The sequence below is a fragment of the Engystomops pustulosus genome, chromosome 8 (genome assembly GCF_040894005.1).
Source record: "Engystomops pustulosus chromosome 8, aEngPut4.maternal, whole genome shotgun sequence".
NCBI lineage: Eukaryota > Metazoa > Chordata > Amphibia > Anura > Leptodactylidae > Engystomops > Engystomops pustulosus.
The window spans coordinates 68,666,351-68,680,694 of record NC_092418.1 but is presented as its reverse complement, the minus strand read 5'-3'; the positions used below and the strand labels follow the sequence as shown (position 1 = coordinate 68,680,694).

At 44.2% G+C, this 14,344-nt stretch overlaps 1 protein-coding gene across 11 annotated transcripts in view; it reads left to right on the top strand.

The window, feature by feature from the left end:
* Positions 1 to 13,537: 13,537 nt before the first annotated feature.
* Positions 13,538 to 14,344, top strand: part of ADAM23 (ADAM metallopeptidase domain 23) — a 162,330-nt gene continuing 161,523 nt past the window's right edge. For 3 of the 11 annotated variants that reach the window (XR_011849397.1, XM_072121073.1, XM_072121069.1), the window contains exon 1: positions 13,543 to 13,925. Coding sequence is in view for 9 of the 11 variants with exons in the window: in XM_072121073.1 (XP_071977174.1) it covers positions 13,805 to 13,925 (121 nt within the window). In the remaining 2 variants the exon portion in view is untranslated. Of the gene's footprint in view, positions 13,926 to 14,344 lie in introns of all 11 variants that reach the window. The other 8 variants (XM_072121071.1, XM_072121074.1, XM_072121067.1 and 5 more) reach the window with 5 other exon arrangements.

The window sequence follows — 14,344 nt, the reverse complement described above, 5'->3', positions numbered from 1 at the left end:
AAAAAACAAATATATAAATATAAATATACAGATAAATAAATACATGAAAAACATTAAAAAGAGTTAGTAGATTAATAAATTGGTAAAATTAAGGTATATACATAACCTCTATCATATAGGTAACGTCAAAAAGCTGGATAGTAATCCTAGTATTTTAGTGCTTAATTGTAGCCTGTAGTCTAGTGAATGGAGTACATCATAACATTTAGCAAAAGTATAGTGGTGACGCTCACTTAACGCGCTGGGTAGAATGTAGGTATGAGAGTTGTACTTACAGGAGGTGATTTTCAGCGGCAGCTTAATCCGCCAAACCAATAAAGCAAGCATTCCCCTCAGTGCTCATATAAGCACAATCTGGGTGGAAACCTCGGGTCATGTGAACTGGAAGTGGCAAAAAAAAAAAAAAATGGTCAGTGACTATGTTTAACCCCTTAACGCTCTGCGCCGTAGCTCTACGGCGTAGAGGTATAAGGGATGTATGAAGAGGGCTCACGGCTGAGTCCTCTTCATACAGAGGTGGGGGTTGTTACATATTGCACAAAACCCCCACCGCTAATAACCGCGGTCGGTGCTTGCACCGATCGCGGCTATTAACCCTCTAAACGCGATAGGTTGCCATGGTAGCCTCGGGTCTTTGTTTGACCCGAGACTATCTGGCATCTGCAGATTCGTTACAATGAGCCAGTGGCTCATTGTAATGAATGTGCTGCAAAAATGCCATGTATTGCAATACAGAAGTATTGCAGTATATGGTAGGAACGATCTGACTATCTAGGGTTAATGTACTTTAGATGTTCTAAAAAATAGTGAAAAAAAAAATAAAAAAAAAAGTTTAAAAAATAAAAAAAATTTATAAAATATTAAAAGTTCAAATCACCCCCCTTTCCCTAGAACGGATATAAAACATAATAAACAGTAAAAATCACAAACATATTAGGTATCGCCGTGTCCCAAAATGCCCGATCTATCAAAATATAAAAAAACGGTTACAGGCGGCGATGACCTCCTAGGCGGGAAATGGCGCCCAAATGTCCGAAATGCGACTTTTACATGTTTTACATAACATAAAAAATGAAATAAAAAATGATCAAAATGTCACACAGACCTCAAAATGGTAGCAATGCAAACGTCGCCTCATTTCGCAAAAAATTACACCTCACACATCTCCGTGCGCCAAAGTATGAAAAAGTTATTAGCGTCAGAAGATGGCAAATTTTTTTTTCTTTTTTGTACACATTCGTTTAATTTTTGAAAATGTATTAAAACACAATAAAACCTATATAAATTTGGTATCACCGCAATCATGTTATTTGGAGCGAAGCGTGAAAGTCGTAAAAACTGAGCCCACAAGAACGTGGCGGGTTTTTTTTCAATTTTTCCACATTTGGAATTTTTTTTCAACTTCGCAGTACACGGCATGTTAAAATAAATAACATTACGGGAAAGTAAAATTTGTTACGCACAAAATAAGCCCTCACACAGGTCTGTACACGTAAAAATGAAAAAGTTATGGATTTTTGAAGTTGGAGAGCGAGAAATGAGCCGAAAAACCCTGCGTCCTTAAGGGGTTAATAATGTAAGATCTGAGATGGAGTGGGTATTAGACCTTGGGTTGCTAATATAAGTATTTTTAAGTAATTTGGATGGCCTAAGTAGCAAAAACATAATCGAGGGTCTTCCAAACACTCATTCAAGCCGTTTGGTATTAGAGTTTTGAGTTTAAAAATCCAGAACATTTCTGTCTGTCTCAATTTATTGAATATTTGGTGGCAAGAAGGGTCAATATGTTCAATAGGAGTGATCGTGAATTCGTCCATAGAGCAGTCATGTTGGGAGGCTGCGTGTCTAGATACACTGGGGGACATTTACTATGGCATTTCCGCCAGTTTTGTGGCGCTCTCACCACATGTTCTGCTCTCAGACCTATTTATTAGCTGGCGGCGCCAGAAAAAATGCCTTTTTCCGCCTGCTCCGACTCTTCTCCGAAAAGGGGCGTGGCTTTGGCGGAGTGGAAACTCAGACACAATTAATATGCGTCGTAGCCCTTTTTGGGCGCTGAAAACTGGCGGAAAGGAGACCAAAAGAAAACTGGTCTAGCAGGGACTGTTGGACACATTTCTGGTGTTCGGGACAGATTTTGGTCCCAGGGACAGAAAATGGTCCCGGCGCCAGAAATGTCTCTGCACAGCTCTACAATATTAAATTCTTTCCCAGAGCAGGTCGGTAACAAAGCCAATGCAGACACCGACACTTTATGTAAATGTACCCCACTATGTTTTGGGTAGCCTTTCTGTATGTTAGTTCTGTGGCCATTTAGTCTGTTTTTTAGAGTTTGTGTGGTTCTACCGATATATTGCAAACCACAGGAGCAGCCTGTGAGCCCTCTACATACAGTCCCTGTACCTCTGCGCCATAGAGCTACATCGCAGAGCGTTAAGGGGTTAAGGAATCTAGTCACATCCCAGGGAGATGACGACTTATGAGGCTGCGGTCACATGTTGGTTTTGATTGCACATTTGAAACAGCTGAGGAGAGGTGATTTGCCTAATTACATTACTGTTACCATTTGCATTTACAAAACATATAGTAAATGCAATGTTAACGCTTGCATTAATGTTACTTTTATATTGCGTTCTGCAGGCACACTGCACAAGGTGCAGACCAGGGTACACTTGAAAAATGACAGCAAAAGTCACAGTGAAAGGTCAAAAAAACGCCAGAAGTCAGGAATCAGGGATACGATCCTATGCTGTTTTACAATCAAATCAGTAGAGCCACCAGGACAGGGCCGATTCTAGCATATTTGCTGCCTGAGGCGAATATTAAAATGCTGCCCCCCTTACAGACAGCGCACTGACACTGTGTGACTGACTACAGGATCTGAGAGGCATTAGTGGCATCTAGTACCTTATAGATGACAATCTCTTCCATCAGGAGGACTTTATTCCGGGTTCTCCAATCCATGACGTATCACTGCTGAATTCACGGCCAGATATCTTCAGCTCTGTGCAGCATCTCCACCCGGCGTCCCTAAAAATACCACAGTCACTTACAGTATAAAGTATATACCCCTCATAACTGACCGCACTCTCCCCACATATAAAACATCCATTCATTATATATATTCTACTGGAATTATAGCATACACAGCATCAATCAATATACAACACCCCCAATTTATTAATACAGACCCCTAACATTTAGTTTAAATTATGCAAAGTAATCTATTGTATCCTATAACTAATATATCCCACCCTGTTTTTATGTTACATGATTTTACATACAGTGCAACCCTAACCAATGTGAATATATAGCACCCTCTAATATACAGCCCACCCCAGCTTAGTAATATACTGTATCCCATATACAGCCCCCTCCCAGCTTAGTAATATACTGTATCCCATATACAGCCCCCTCCCAGCTTAGTAATATACTGTATCCCATATACAGCCCCCTCCCAGCTTAGTAATATACTGTATCCTCCCAGTATAAAACAATTCTGGCCCCATAAAATATATACAGTCCCCCCCCCCCAGTATAAAACAATTCTGGCCCCATAATACAATATATACAGTAACACCCACCCCCCCCCCCCAGTATAAAATAATTCTGGACCCATACAATATATACAGTAACCAACCCCCCCCCCCCCCCCCCGCCCCAGTATAAAACAATTCTGGCCCCATGTAATGTATACCTCCCCCCACAGTATACATCAATTATGGCCACATATAACTCCCCCACATAAAATAAATGACAGTACATGAAAAATAATAAAATAATACTCACCTGCAGGCAGCTGCTCCCTCGGCGGGCGGGTCCCGTCCTCACGCGGCTCTTCTGGCAGCCGCGGCTCCGCACAGTGACACAGGCACGTGACATCATGACACCTGTGTCACTGCTTAGAACGGAGCGACGCAGCTGCCGGAAAGGCGCTGCGTCGCTCCCCATATGAATCGCGCCTGTGTCTTAAAGAGACAGGCGTGATTTATTTAGCTGGTGGGCGATTCGGGCGTTAATGGACGCCCGAATCGCCCACTTTAGAGCGGCGAATTTCGCCGCCCTATACAGGGACCCGCATTCTGCCGCCTGAGGCGAGATTTTCATCTCGCCTCATGGCAGATGCGGCCCTGCACCAGGATGCTCAGGAGCCATCTTCTCCAATACAAAGAAAATGTAAAAAGTCATAATATCTCCACATAGTAACCAATGCTCTCAGTGCCCTCATAGTAGCCAACAGTCATAGTGTCCCCAAACAGTAGCCAATAGTCACAGTGCCACCACACAATAGCCAACCGACACAGTGTCCCACACCGTAGCCAACAGTCACAATGCCCCCAGTAGCCAATAGTCACATTGCCTCCACACAGTAACAATTACATTTTCCCACTTAGTAGCCAATAGTCACAGTGCTACCACACAGTAGCCAATCATTACATTGCCCTCCATGCAGTAGTCAACAGTCACATAGCCCCCACACAGTAGCTAACAGGGACAATACTAACACTTGATAGCTAACAGTCACAGTGTAGCCACAAAGAATCCAATAGTCACAGTACCCCCCAGTAGCCAATAGTCACAGGACCTTTACACTGTAGCCAGCAGCCATAGTGTCCCCACACGATAGCCAACAGTCATAGTGTCATCACACAGTAACCAATATTAAGAGTTCCACACACAGCAGCCAAGAGTCACATTGTGCACAGATAGAAGCTAACAGTTACAGTGTCCCTACGCAGTAGCCATTAGTAAGAGTGCCCCCACACTGTAGCCAACAGTCACAGTGTCCCCACAATGTAGCCAAAAGTCACAGTGCCCCCACACTATAGCCAAAAGTCACAGTGCCTCCACACTGTACTCAGCAGTCACAGTGGTCATAATACCCCACAAAGAAGTCAATAGTCACAGTGCCCCCCCACCAGGGCCAATACTGGTCTTTTTGTTTCCGAAAGCAAAATCTTAAATGCTGCTCCCCTAGCCCCCATCAGCCTACCCTTGACCCCTTGCTATATTTGTCCAACTGAATTTACAGACAAATTTTAAAAAATGACCCACATCCTGATACGAGAATGCTGACAACATTACTAATAACTGACACTACACATGCTGATGTTGTCTTACACACTAGTAGGTCCATCAGTGAAACAGACAATAGTTGGATCTAATACCTTACAGGATATAATCTGTTCTATCAGGAAGAGAACTTCATTACAACTTCTCTTGGCTATGACTTATCTGGCAGCTAATTCAGCAGTCATGTCTTCAGCTCTGTGCATCATCTCCACACTGCACCAATAAAAATAACAAATTTATAATATATGCATTTTGTTTTGAAACCAGGTGCGAAAACAAATGATCAGATGCATATGTATACATTATTCTTAAAACAACATAGGTTTTGACATTAATTTACAATGTAAAACACATGTCCTACTAATATAACACAAGTGTTTAATAATGTGTTTTACCCAATGCATTTCAAAACACAATAAAAATGCATCATGTGACCACAGCCTTAACAGTCTATATACAGCCCCTCAGTCTATATACAGATATACAGTCCCCTCCACAATCTTTATACACAACCCACTGTCTGTATACAGCCCCCAACTCCACAGGTATATACATTCCTTTACAGTCTATTTACATAAAAACCACCCCCACAATGAATATACAGTCCACAAAGTCCATTTATATGTATTTATATGCATCACCCACCTAGCATATTCAGCCCCTACAGTGTAAATGCAGCCTCTGCAGTTTATATGTGGTCCCTACCCTCTAAAGTGTATTTATATTAAGCCAAATCAGGGGTCTAAAGGGGTTGTCCGATTGTTTATAAAATTCTGGACCTGGGCTGGGGAGGCGCAGCCATCTTGCTACACTAAGCTACACTAAGGTCAGCTTCCAGCCGGCCAAAGTGGCCGTCCTTGCCAACCCTCTCTATTCCCAGCACTGTATCAGGTGCTGAGATATGGGGACAGGTGGGGGTGACTTCAGCGTTGCTTCCGTGCCCCTGTTTGTTTACACAGACCATCGAGGCAGCGATGGAGGTGGTTAGTACAGGTTTGCTTTTTTAAAAATCCCTCCCCAGCCGGCTCCAGAATTTTATAGACAACTGGACAACCACTTTAACTAAAATACCACAGCCCCCAATAATTCTATATAATCCCCTATGAATGAGTGGCAATTAATGTAAGTTAATAAAGTTAACACTCACTTGAGCCTCACTGTTTCCATGCCGCTGCCGTCTCCTCTTCTCCCAACTCATGGCTCCACTGTGCCATCATGACGTCATCACATGCCGCCTGGGCCTTCCACAGTACGGGAGTGCTGCATACAGACGGGTGTTGGCTGTCTGCATATCAATGGCATCTGTGTATCTGTGCAGCTTAGATATGATAACAGCACCATTTCTAACTAGTGACCATTCTGAGAAGGAATTGTTGACCACAAACACTCTATAACAAGCACAAAGGTATTACACAGCTCTTCAGAGCCAATACCAAACACGGCAGCTATGTATGGTCAAAATTGTTGGTAGACCCCCTTTAAAGGGGTTGTTCACTTTCAGGCAAATATTTGATATTGTTTGTGCAATGAAAAGTTATACAATTTTCCAATATACTGTCTGTATCAATTCCTCATGGTTTTCTAGATCTCTGCTTGCTGTCGTTTTATAGAAAGCTTCGCTGTTTACTACATTGAATAGAAATCTGTCCATGGTGATGTGATAGACATGCAGGCGCAGGAACCTTTATTATCACACATCTGCTATTACTCTCTCTGATAATAACAGCTTGTGTACAATGGACAGATTTCTACCCACTGGAAGCTTCCTATAAAAGCTTCCTATATAGCACCATTTCTAACTTTAAGGAGTTGAAGGAGGATTCAGGTTGTTATATAGGTGAGCAAGGGCTGCTAACCCTCCTGATTTACTGTTTATTGCCAAGTTGCCCCTGGACATGCAACCTGAAACAGCACAAGTACAACCCCTTTATAAGCTGAACTTGCAACTTAATTCTTTGGCAAGTCCAGTCACAACTGATACATTTGCATGTGTTGGTGACATCTACTAAGCCTCTTTTAGTAGAACCATTACAAAATATAAATTATTATGTTTTTACATTGTTACAGAATTAAGGCCGGCTCCAAATGAATATGCTTGGTTCATGGAAACTGACCCATGTGCTGGCCAGATCTCACAGACCAAGCACAGAGCAGTGAAGAGAATCTTTACAACATAGAGAAATCTGATGCAAGGAATCCCTCTCTGTTGGCTGAACAGCAGCACTGACACAGTTGTTATAGCAGTGATGGCGAACCTTTTAGAGATCGAGTGCCCAAAATGAGACCAAAACACACCAGCTTTTACCAAAGTGCCATCACGGCAATTTAGGCAGTAACAAACTTATTACTACCAGAATCTTTGAGCACCAATCCGACCCTGTCCACACCTTCTCACTCTTCAGACAGGACCAAGCAGCACAGGATGGGTCACTACTTGGACTGCGTGAGCCTGCAGGAAGGTGTCATGTGTGGCAAACTCTGTGCCTGGGAGACTACCAGCGTGCCCAAAGAGAGGTCTCCGAGTGCCATCTCTGGCACCAGTGCCATAGGTTCGCCACCACTGTGTTATAGTGTCACTGCTGCTGTTTGGCCAGAATAAAAGGGACTCCTTGCATCATATCTCTCCACCCAACTTTTATTTCTTAATAACAGTGTGTAATTCTTTGGTTTTTTGGAGTGCCAAATAAAATATATTATTTTAATTTAGTAAAGAAAGATCTTGTGAGTTCAATGGGTAGTGTTTGTAAGTGATTGTAAAGTGCAGTAAATCGTTACCATTTTTTGAATTATTTCTCCCAAACCATAATAAGGGGAGATCTTTCCACTGTTTTGGTTTTTCTCTAATTTATCAAATAAAGGTTTGAAATTTTGTTCATATAGCTTGTCTACGTAACTAAGCATCTTACAACCTGGGTAATTAATGTGCATGCTGTTGTGTATAAAGGGTACATTTTGCTAATTTTACTAAATGTATGTTTAGCTATTCTGATTTAGAATGATAGATTTTGAAGTCTGATAATTCCCCATATTCTTTAAAAATCAACAGAGTTGTAAGGCAGCTGTTCTGTGTTTGGGCCAAAATTGCTAAAGTGATTTTACCTTTACAGTTTTTATGGGATAATGTATCCTTTATTTTACCTTTATATTGAAATACAGTATATATACCTCAATTTATCACTAAATGTTGCTTAGCTTAGGCAAGATGGAAGCTGCCATAAACATGCACAGAAAATAAATTTAAAAAATACTGAATGGGTCCCCCTTGGGCTACATTCACACGATGTATGTCCGCTGTACCGTAGTACGGCAGGCATACATTGGCGCCGGGGAGAGGAGCAGGGGACTAGCGCTGCTCACCCCCGCCCCTCTCCATAGGAATACACAGCGCACTGCGCGGTATTCAGTCAAGAGATAGGGCATGTCCTATCTTTCTACGGGCTATGGAACAGTACGGTGCCGCACGCGTGCGGCACCGTACCGCTCCCGTACTGCGCCATGAGGCCATAGAAGTGTATGGGAGACGTATATACATCGGCCATATGTATTTCCCCAAAATTTTTGTGTGAATTTAACCTAACCGAGGTCCCTAACACCATCAATACCCTAAATAATGGGAAAGCCTCAGGCCCGGATGTGTTTCCAAAAAAGGTTAATGGAGGGTACATGGTACCGATGCGTTCATTTCACATCGGATGTTCCATGGATGGACTATGTTTTCGAGGTTATGGTCATAAGGGTACATTCCTTCATGTTTGGAGGACCTGTGATTCCCTTTTGGTCAGAAGTGTGGACCACGATCCATGACTTGACAAGGGGTAGCACTGGAGAAGGACCCTTTAATAGCCCTCCTGAATGATATTAGGCCAGAGATTCCTACGGTCAAGAGAAGCTTATACTATATGTATGTCTGGTAGCGAGAAAAGCGTGCGCCTGGAAAACCATGACAATCCCCACAGGGTTTATGTTGAATCAAAACTTATATGGATCGTGGTAAACGATCATCTGAGTAGATTATTAGCGGATACAGTAAATACATTTGAATCCGTATGGGGGCTATGGCGCTCATTTGTGCGGAAGGATCACAAACATAAGTGACAGAGTGGATATACACTCACCGGCCACTTTATTAGGTACACCTGTCCAACTGCTCGTTAACACTTGATTTCTAATCAGCCAATCACATGGCGGCAACTCAGTGCATTTAGGCATGTAGACATGGTCAAGACAATCTCCTGCAGTTCAAACCGAGCATCAGTATGGGGAAGAAAGGTGATTTGAGGCCTTTGAACATGGCATGGTTGTTGGTGCCAGAAGGGCTGGTCTGAGTATTTCAGAAACTGCTGATCTACTGGGATTTTCACGCACAACCATCTCTAGGGTTTACAGAGAATGGTCCGAAAAAGAAAAAACATCCAATGAGCGGCAGTTCTGTGGGCGGAAATGCCTTGTTGATGCCAGAGGTCAGAGGAGAATGGGCAGACTGGTTCGAGCTGATAGAAAGGCAACAGTGACTCAAATCGCCACCCGTTACAACCAAGGTAGGCAGAAGAGCATCTCTGAACGCACAGTACGTCGAACTTTGAGGCAGATGGGCTACAGCAGCAGAAGACCACACCGGGTGCCACTCCTTTCAGCTAAGAACAGGAAACTGAGGCTACAATTTGCAGAAGCTCATCGAAATTGGACAGTAGAAGATTGGAAAAACGTTGCCTGGTCTGATGAGTCTCGATTTCTGTTGCGACATTCGGATGGTAGGGTCAGAATTTGGCATCAACAACATGAAAGCATGGATCCATCCTGCCTTGTATCAACGGTTCAGGCTGGTGGTGGTGGTGTCATGGTGTGGGGAATATTTTCTTGGTACTCTTTGGGCCCCTTGGTACCAATTGAGCATCGTTGCAACACCACAGCCTACCTGAGTATTGTTGCTGACAATGTCCATCTCTTTATGACCACAATGTACCCAACATCTGATGGCTACTTTCAGCAGGATAATGCGCCATGTCATAAAGCTGGAATCATCTCAGACTGGTTTCTTGAACATGACAATGAGGTCACTGTACTCAAATGGCCTCCACAGTCACCAGATCTCAATCCAATAGAGCATCTTTGGGATGTGGTGGAATGGGAGATTCGCATCATGGATGTGCAGCCGACAAATCTGCGGCAACTGTGTGATGCCATCATGTCAATATGGACCAAAATCTCTGAGGAATGCTTCCAGCACCTTGTTGAATCTATGCCACGAAGAATTGAGGCAGTTCTGAAGGCAAAAGGGGGTCCAACCCGTTACTAGCATGGTGTACCTAATAAAGTGGCCGGTGAGTGTATAGTGGGAAGGTTTTAACTGCTCTTCGCAGGGTGTAGGACATGGCAGGAACTTTCCCTAGTTTACCCCCTTTTCCTCTCCTGTCCTTCCCGCTCCCCTTCCTCATTGGCTTAAAAAGTCTTGTCATAAATGTCTAGTAGGTGTTAACTTGTTTATGCTATTATTGTATATATTCACATCCTTCTTGTACAAGCCTGTAACAGGGCAGTGACCTTGTATCCCCCCTGGATTGTGAAGTCCTCTCTGGAGAATCATAATAAGATGCACTCATGTGCTCCATACGCTATTTACTTATCAAGGACTTCCCCACCCCCTTGTCTTGTCTTGTATTGTATTTTCATTATAATGTATTGTATTTTACTATGTCATCTATGTCATTTTTCTCTTTGTTATAATGCACCTTCACAATAGGCACTTGTTCTTTGTACGCCTCTTTTGAAATGATTGCTCCCTTGTGTTGGAGGCTAATAAAAGAAAGTTGAAAACAAAAAAGGTTTATGTACAGTAGTAGGAACAAATAGCTCCTGGTCTCCTAAATATGTACTGTGCTACCTTGCCACCTGCTACCTGTGCCCCTTTCTGAGTCCACCATTACAGTCATTCTGAGGTCCACTAAAGATCACCTAGGCTGCAGCTATTTCCCCATAGTGCTACTTAATCTACGTAATCTCAAAAAATCACCCACATTCTGGCCACTAGATTGAATTAGGTGATTCTTTCCCTGATCCTCCCTAACCAGTTTTGATTAATGCCCAGAAAATCCAACTTTGGCCACGGTCACACGTCCCGCTAGTGCTGCATTCAGAATGCGACACTAGCACACAGGAGGCGGGCCTCGGTCCGTTTCATACATGTGTTTCCAGGGATAGCCGAGGCCCACCCCCTGTGCGCTTTATGAACATAATGCTAGCGGAACAGCTGGTGCAATGTGTTTTGAAACGCATTCCTTAAGGCCCCTTCCACACTTGCGTTGCAGATCACGTCAGAGTTTGATCAGGGTGCGATCAGGGTTTGGTCAGTGAAAAACGCACATTTTGCATCAGAGTTCAATCAGTTTTCAGTCAGAGTTTGTTCAGTGTCTCGGTTTTTCACGCGCGTTTTCAATGCAATTTCAATGCGTTTTTCACGCGCAGAAAATGCGCGAGAAATGGACTCAGGGCTGAGCTCTATCTTTTCTATGGCAATTGATGCGTGAAAAACGCATTGCACTTGCAAGTGTCTCAGAGTGCAATGCGTTTTTGATGCATCTCCATAGACTTGTATGGTGCGTTTTTCACACGCGTGACTTGCAAAAGTAGAGCATGCCGAGATTTAAACGTGTGTGCGTGAAAACAAATGTAAGTCTGAAAAGACCCATTGGTTACAATGGGTCAGAGTGCAATGCAAGTTCTACGCGTCAAAAGCACGCGCAGAAAACGCGCGTGAAAAACGCAAGTGTGAAAGGGGCCTTAGACACAACGTGTGACTGCACTCAGTGGCGTAACTAGTAGAGACAGGGCCCCCTAGCAGACTACTGCTTGGGGCCCCCCTTCCCACTTAAAAAATATACAAAAATATATTAGTATACTCACACATGCGAGTTACAGTCACATATAAATACACTCATGTGCATATACACACACATACAGTGCCATATGTAACATACTCACATACAGTGTATACAGACACCATATACACATCACAGGTGCTGCATATATACATCACAGTATATGTTATATACATATTATGCTGGACAATGGGCAGTACAATATAGATATAATGGTGCACATCCTCCATTCTTTATTGTGTCAGGTCAGATGATGGGGCCCCATGGCGGCTGCTATGGCTGTTACCGCTGTAGTCTACTGATGGTAGACTCCTATAATGTACTTACTCACTGCAACATAATCTTTTCAAAAGGGTTTTTAATAACTCCTGGAAGGGGCGTTACAGCACTTTCTCATCGTTCACACTACTGGTAGTCTGAAAATCTTGCACATGTGCGCTGAGACTTTCCTTGCGTAGCCGAAGCCGGCTGCACGCAAGGAAAGTCTCTGCAAGACTTCCAGACTGCCGGCTTACGCCACCGTCAGTCTGAACGGCGAGAAGGCAGGACCCAGCTGTATTAAGATTATGTGGGTTAGCAAAAATTATTAGCCCCCAGAGCCAGGAGGCGCTCAGGTGGTGCGCCTCATTAGCATATTTTATAAAAAGTCTTTTTCCTGCTGAATTGCCCGTTGCAGGAGTTATTAAAAATACTTTTGAAAAGAAGACTTTGCAATGAGTAAATACATTATAGGAGTCCACCATCGGGATATCCATTAAGTTGGTATAATTTTATAGCTTTAGTAGGCAAGCTTCTCTGCATACCCTGGATACAGTTGTAGTATCATGACTGTATTACCATTCAATGACAGCAAGCGATGATCATGTGAGGAACTGAAACAGAAAGTTAAAGGAAATCCATCATGAAGAACCAGGGGCACCTACTCATAGATCTAGGCACTGTGACTGTGGTAATTTTCATATATTTTTGATATATTGTCTACTTCCTTGTAAAATCAATCCTAAAGGCTCTGGGGACACAGTCCCCCCCTGCTCCCTCAGCACTTCCCCTTCCCTCTGCCTGATGTAATCTCACAGCAACAAAGAACGTTTTAGCACACAGTGGGATGGGGGAGATGCTTCTGCACAATGTAACAGCCGGTGAATCTTCAGCATTGGGGGCTCTGGTAACACCTTCTGGCTCCTTAGCATAATTTTAAAAGTTGATTTTAGAAGGAGAGAGGCCATGATAACAAATATATCATGATGGATTATTAGATTTCCCTTAAAGAGAACTGAACTTTTATTTTGCTATATAATGCTATCTGTGCCCATAGTCCCAGGTTACTTCTAAGTGCCAGCACACTACCAGCCATGCACCTGTCCCCAGCTACAGTGCCCGGCAGTGGTGGAGTGACAGAGTAGAATAGCGGCGCTGTGCCGGTGAGTGTGTAGGACGCTGTACAGACGCGGCCGCTCTCCAGGTTGTGCACTGCATCCTTGTGGGAGCCTCCTCCGGCTCTGCAGCACGCATGCGCCGTGGCGGCCTCCTCTCCTAGCAACAGAAGCATCAGCAGCAGCAGCAGCCCCGGGGAGGAGGCGGCGGCGCTAGTAGCACAGTAGTAACTGGGGGAGGAGGCAGCCGCTGTCATGCACCAAGGGGGCGGGAGGGAGGCGCAATGTGCAGAAAAAACCAGACGGGTGGATACTGGGGTGGAAGGATGCAAGTGCTGCAATAGCTGATGCAGCTGTAGACAAGATCCAAATGGGAGGCAGATAACCCCTGCTGGGGTGTCCGAGCCCCCTCTGTGCCAATGAGGAGGGCGCTACTGCCAGCCACAGACTGAGCTGCATCCCAGGTCTGCAGAGCTATGAGCTATGGAGGAGGCAGGCAGCTCCCTGCGGCATCCCCGGCCCCATCTGTCCTGCCCTGCACTGCTGCACCTGCTCTATCTGCTGCTGCTCTCCTGCCCCCAGCCCTGGGGAGCCGCACTCACAGGTGAGTCACACTCTGTACTGGTACACACCTGCAGGATGCCAGCCAGAGCCCACACAAGTTCTCAGCAACCCCCCCCCCCCAGGGGCAGAAAGTTCATTCTGCCCCCACTATACAAGGTGATGACTGTGAGCAGTGGGGATTGTCAGCCATGTGTTCCCTCAGCTCCTCATCCCTGAGCATAGGATTCCTTCAATCCGATCCAAAAAGACAAATGGAAAAATCTGCAATGACCTCTGCAAGGTGTAAGGGCTGCAGGATCTATGGAAGTGAAGTCATCTGCTTGTAGAAGGGATAGATCCCATTCATGTTGCATAAGGAAATACCGCAGTATATGGAATGCGGATAATAGGAACTACTTCCAGTAGATGCTTAGTGCCACCTGAAGCAACTTTCTGCACCGGCTGTTTAACCCTGTGATG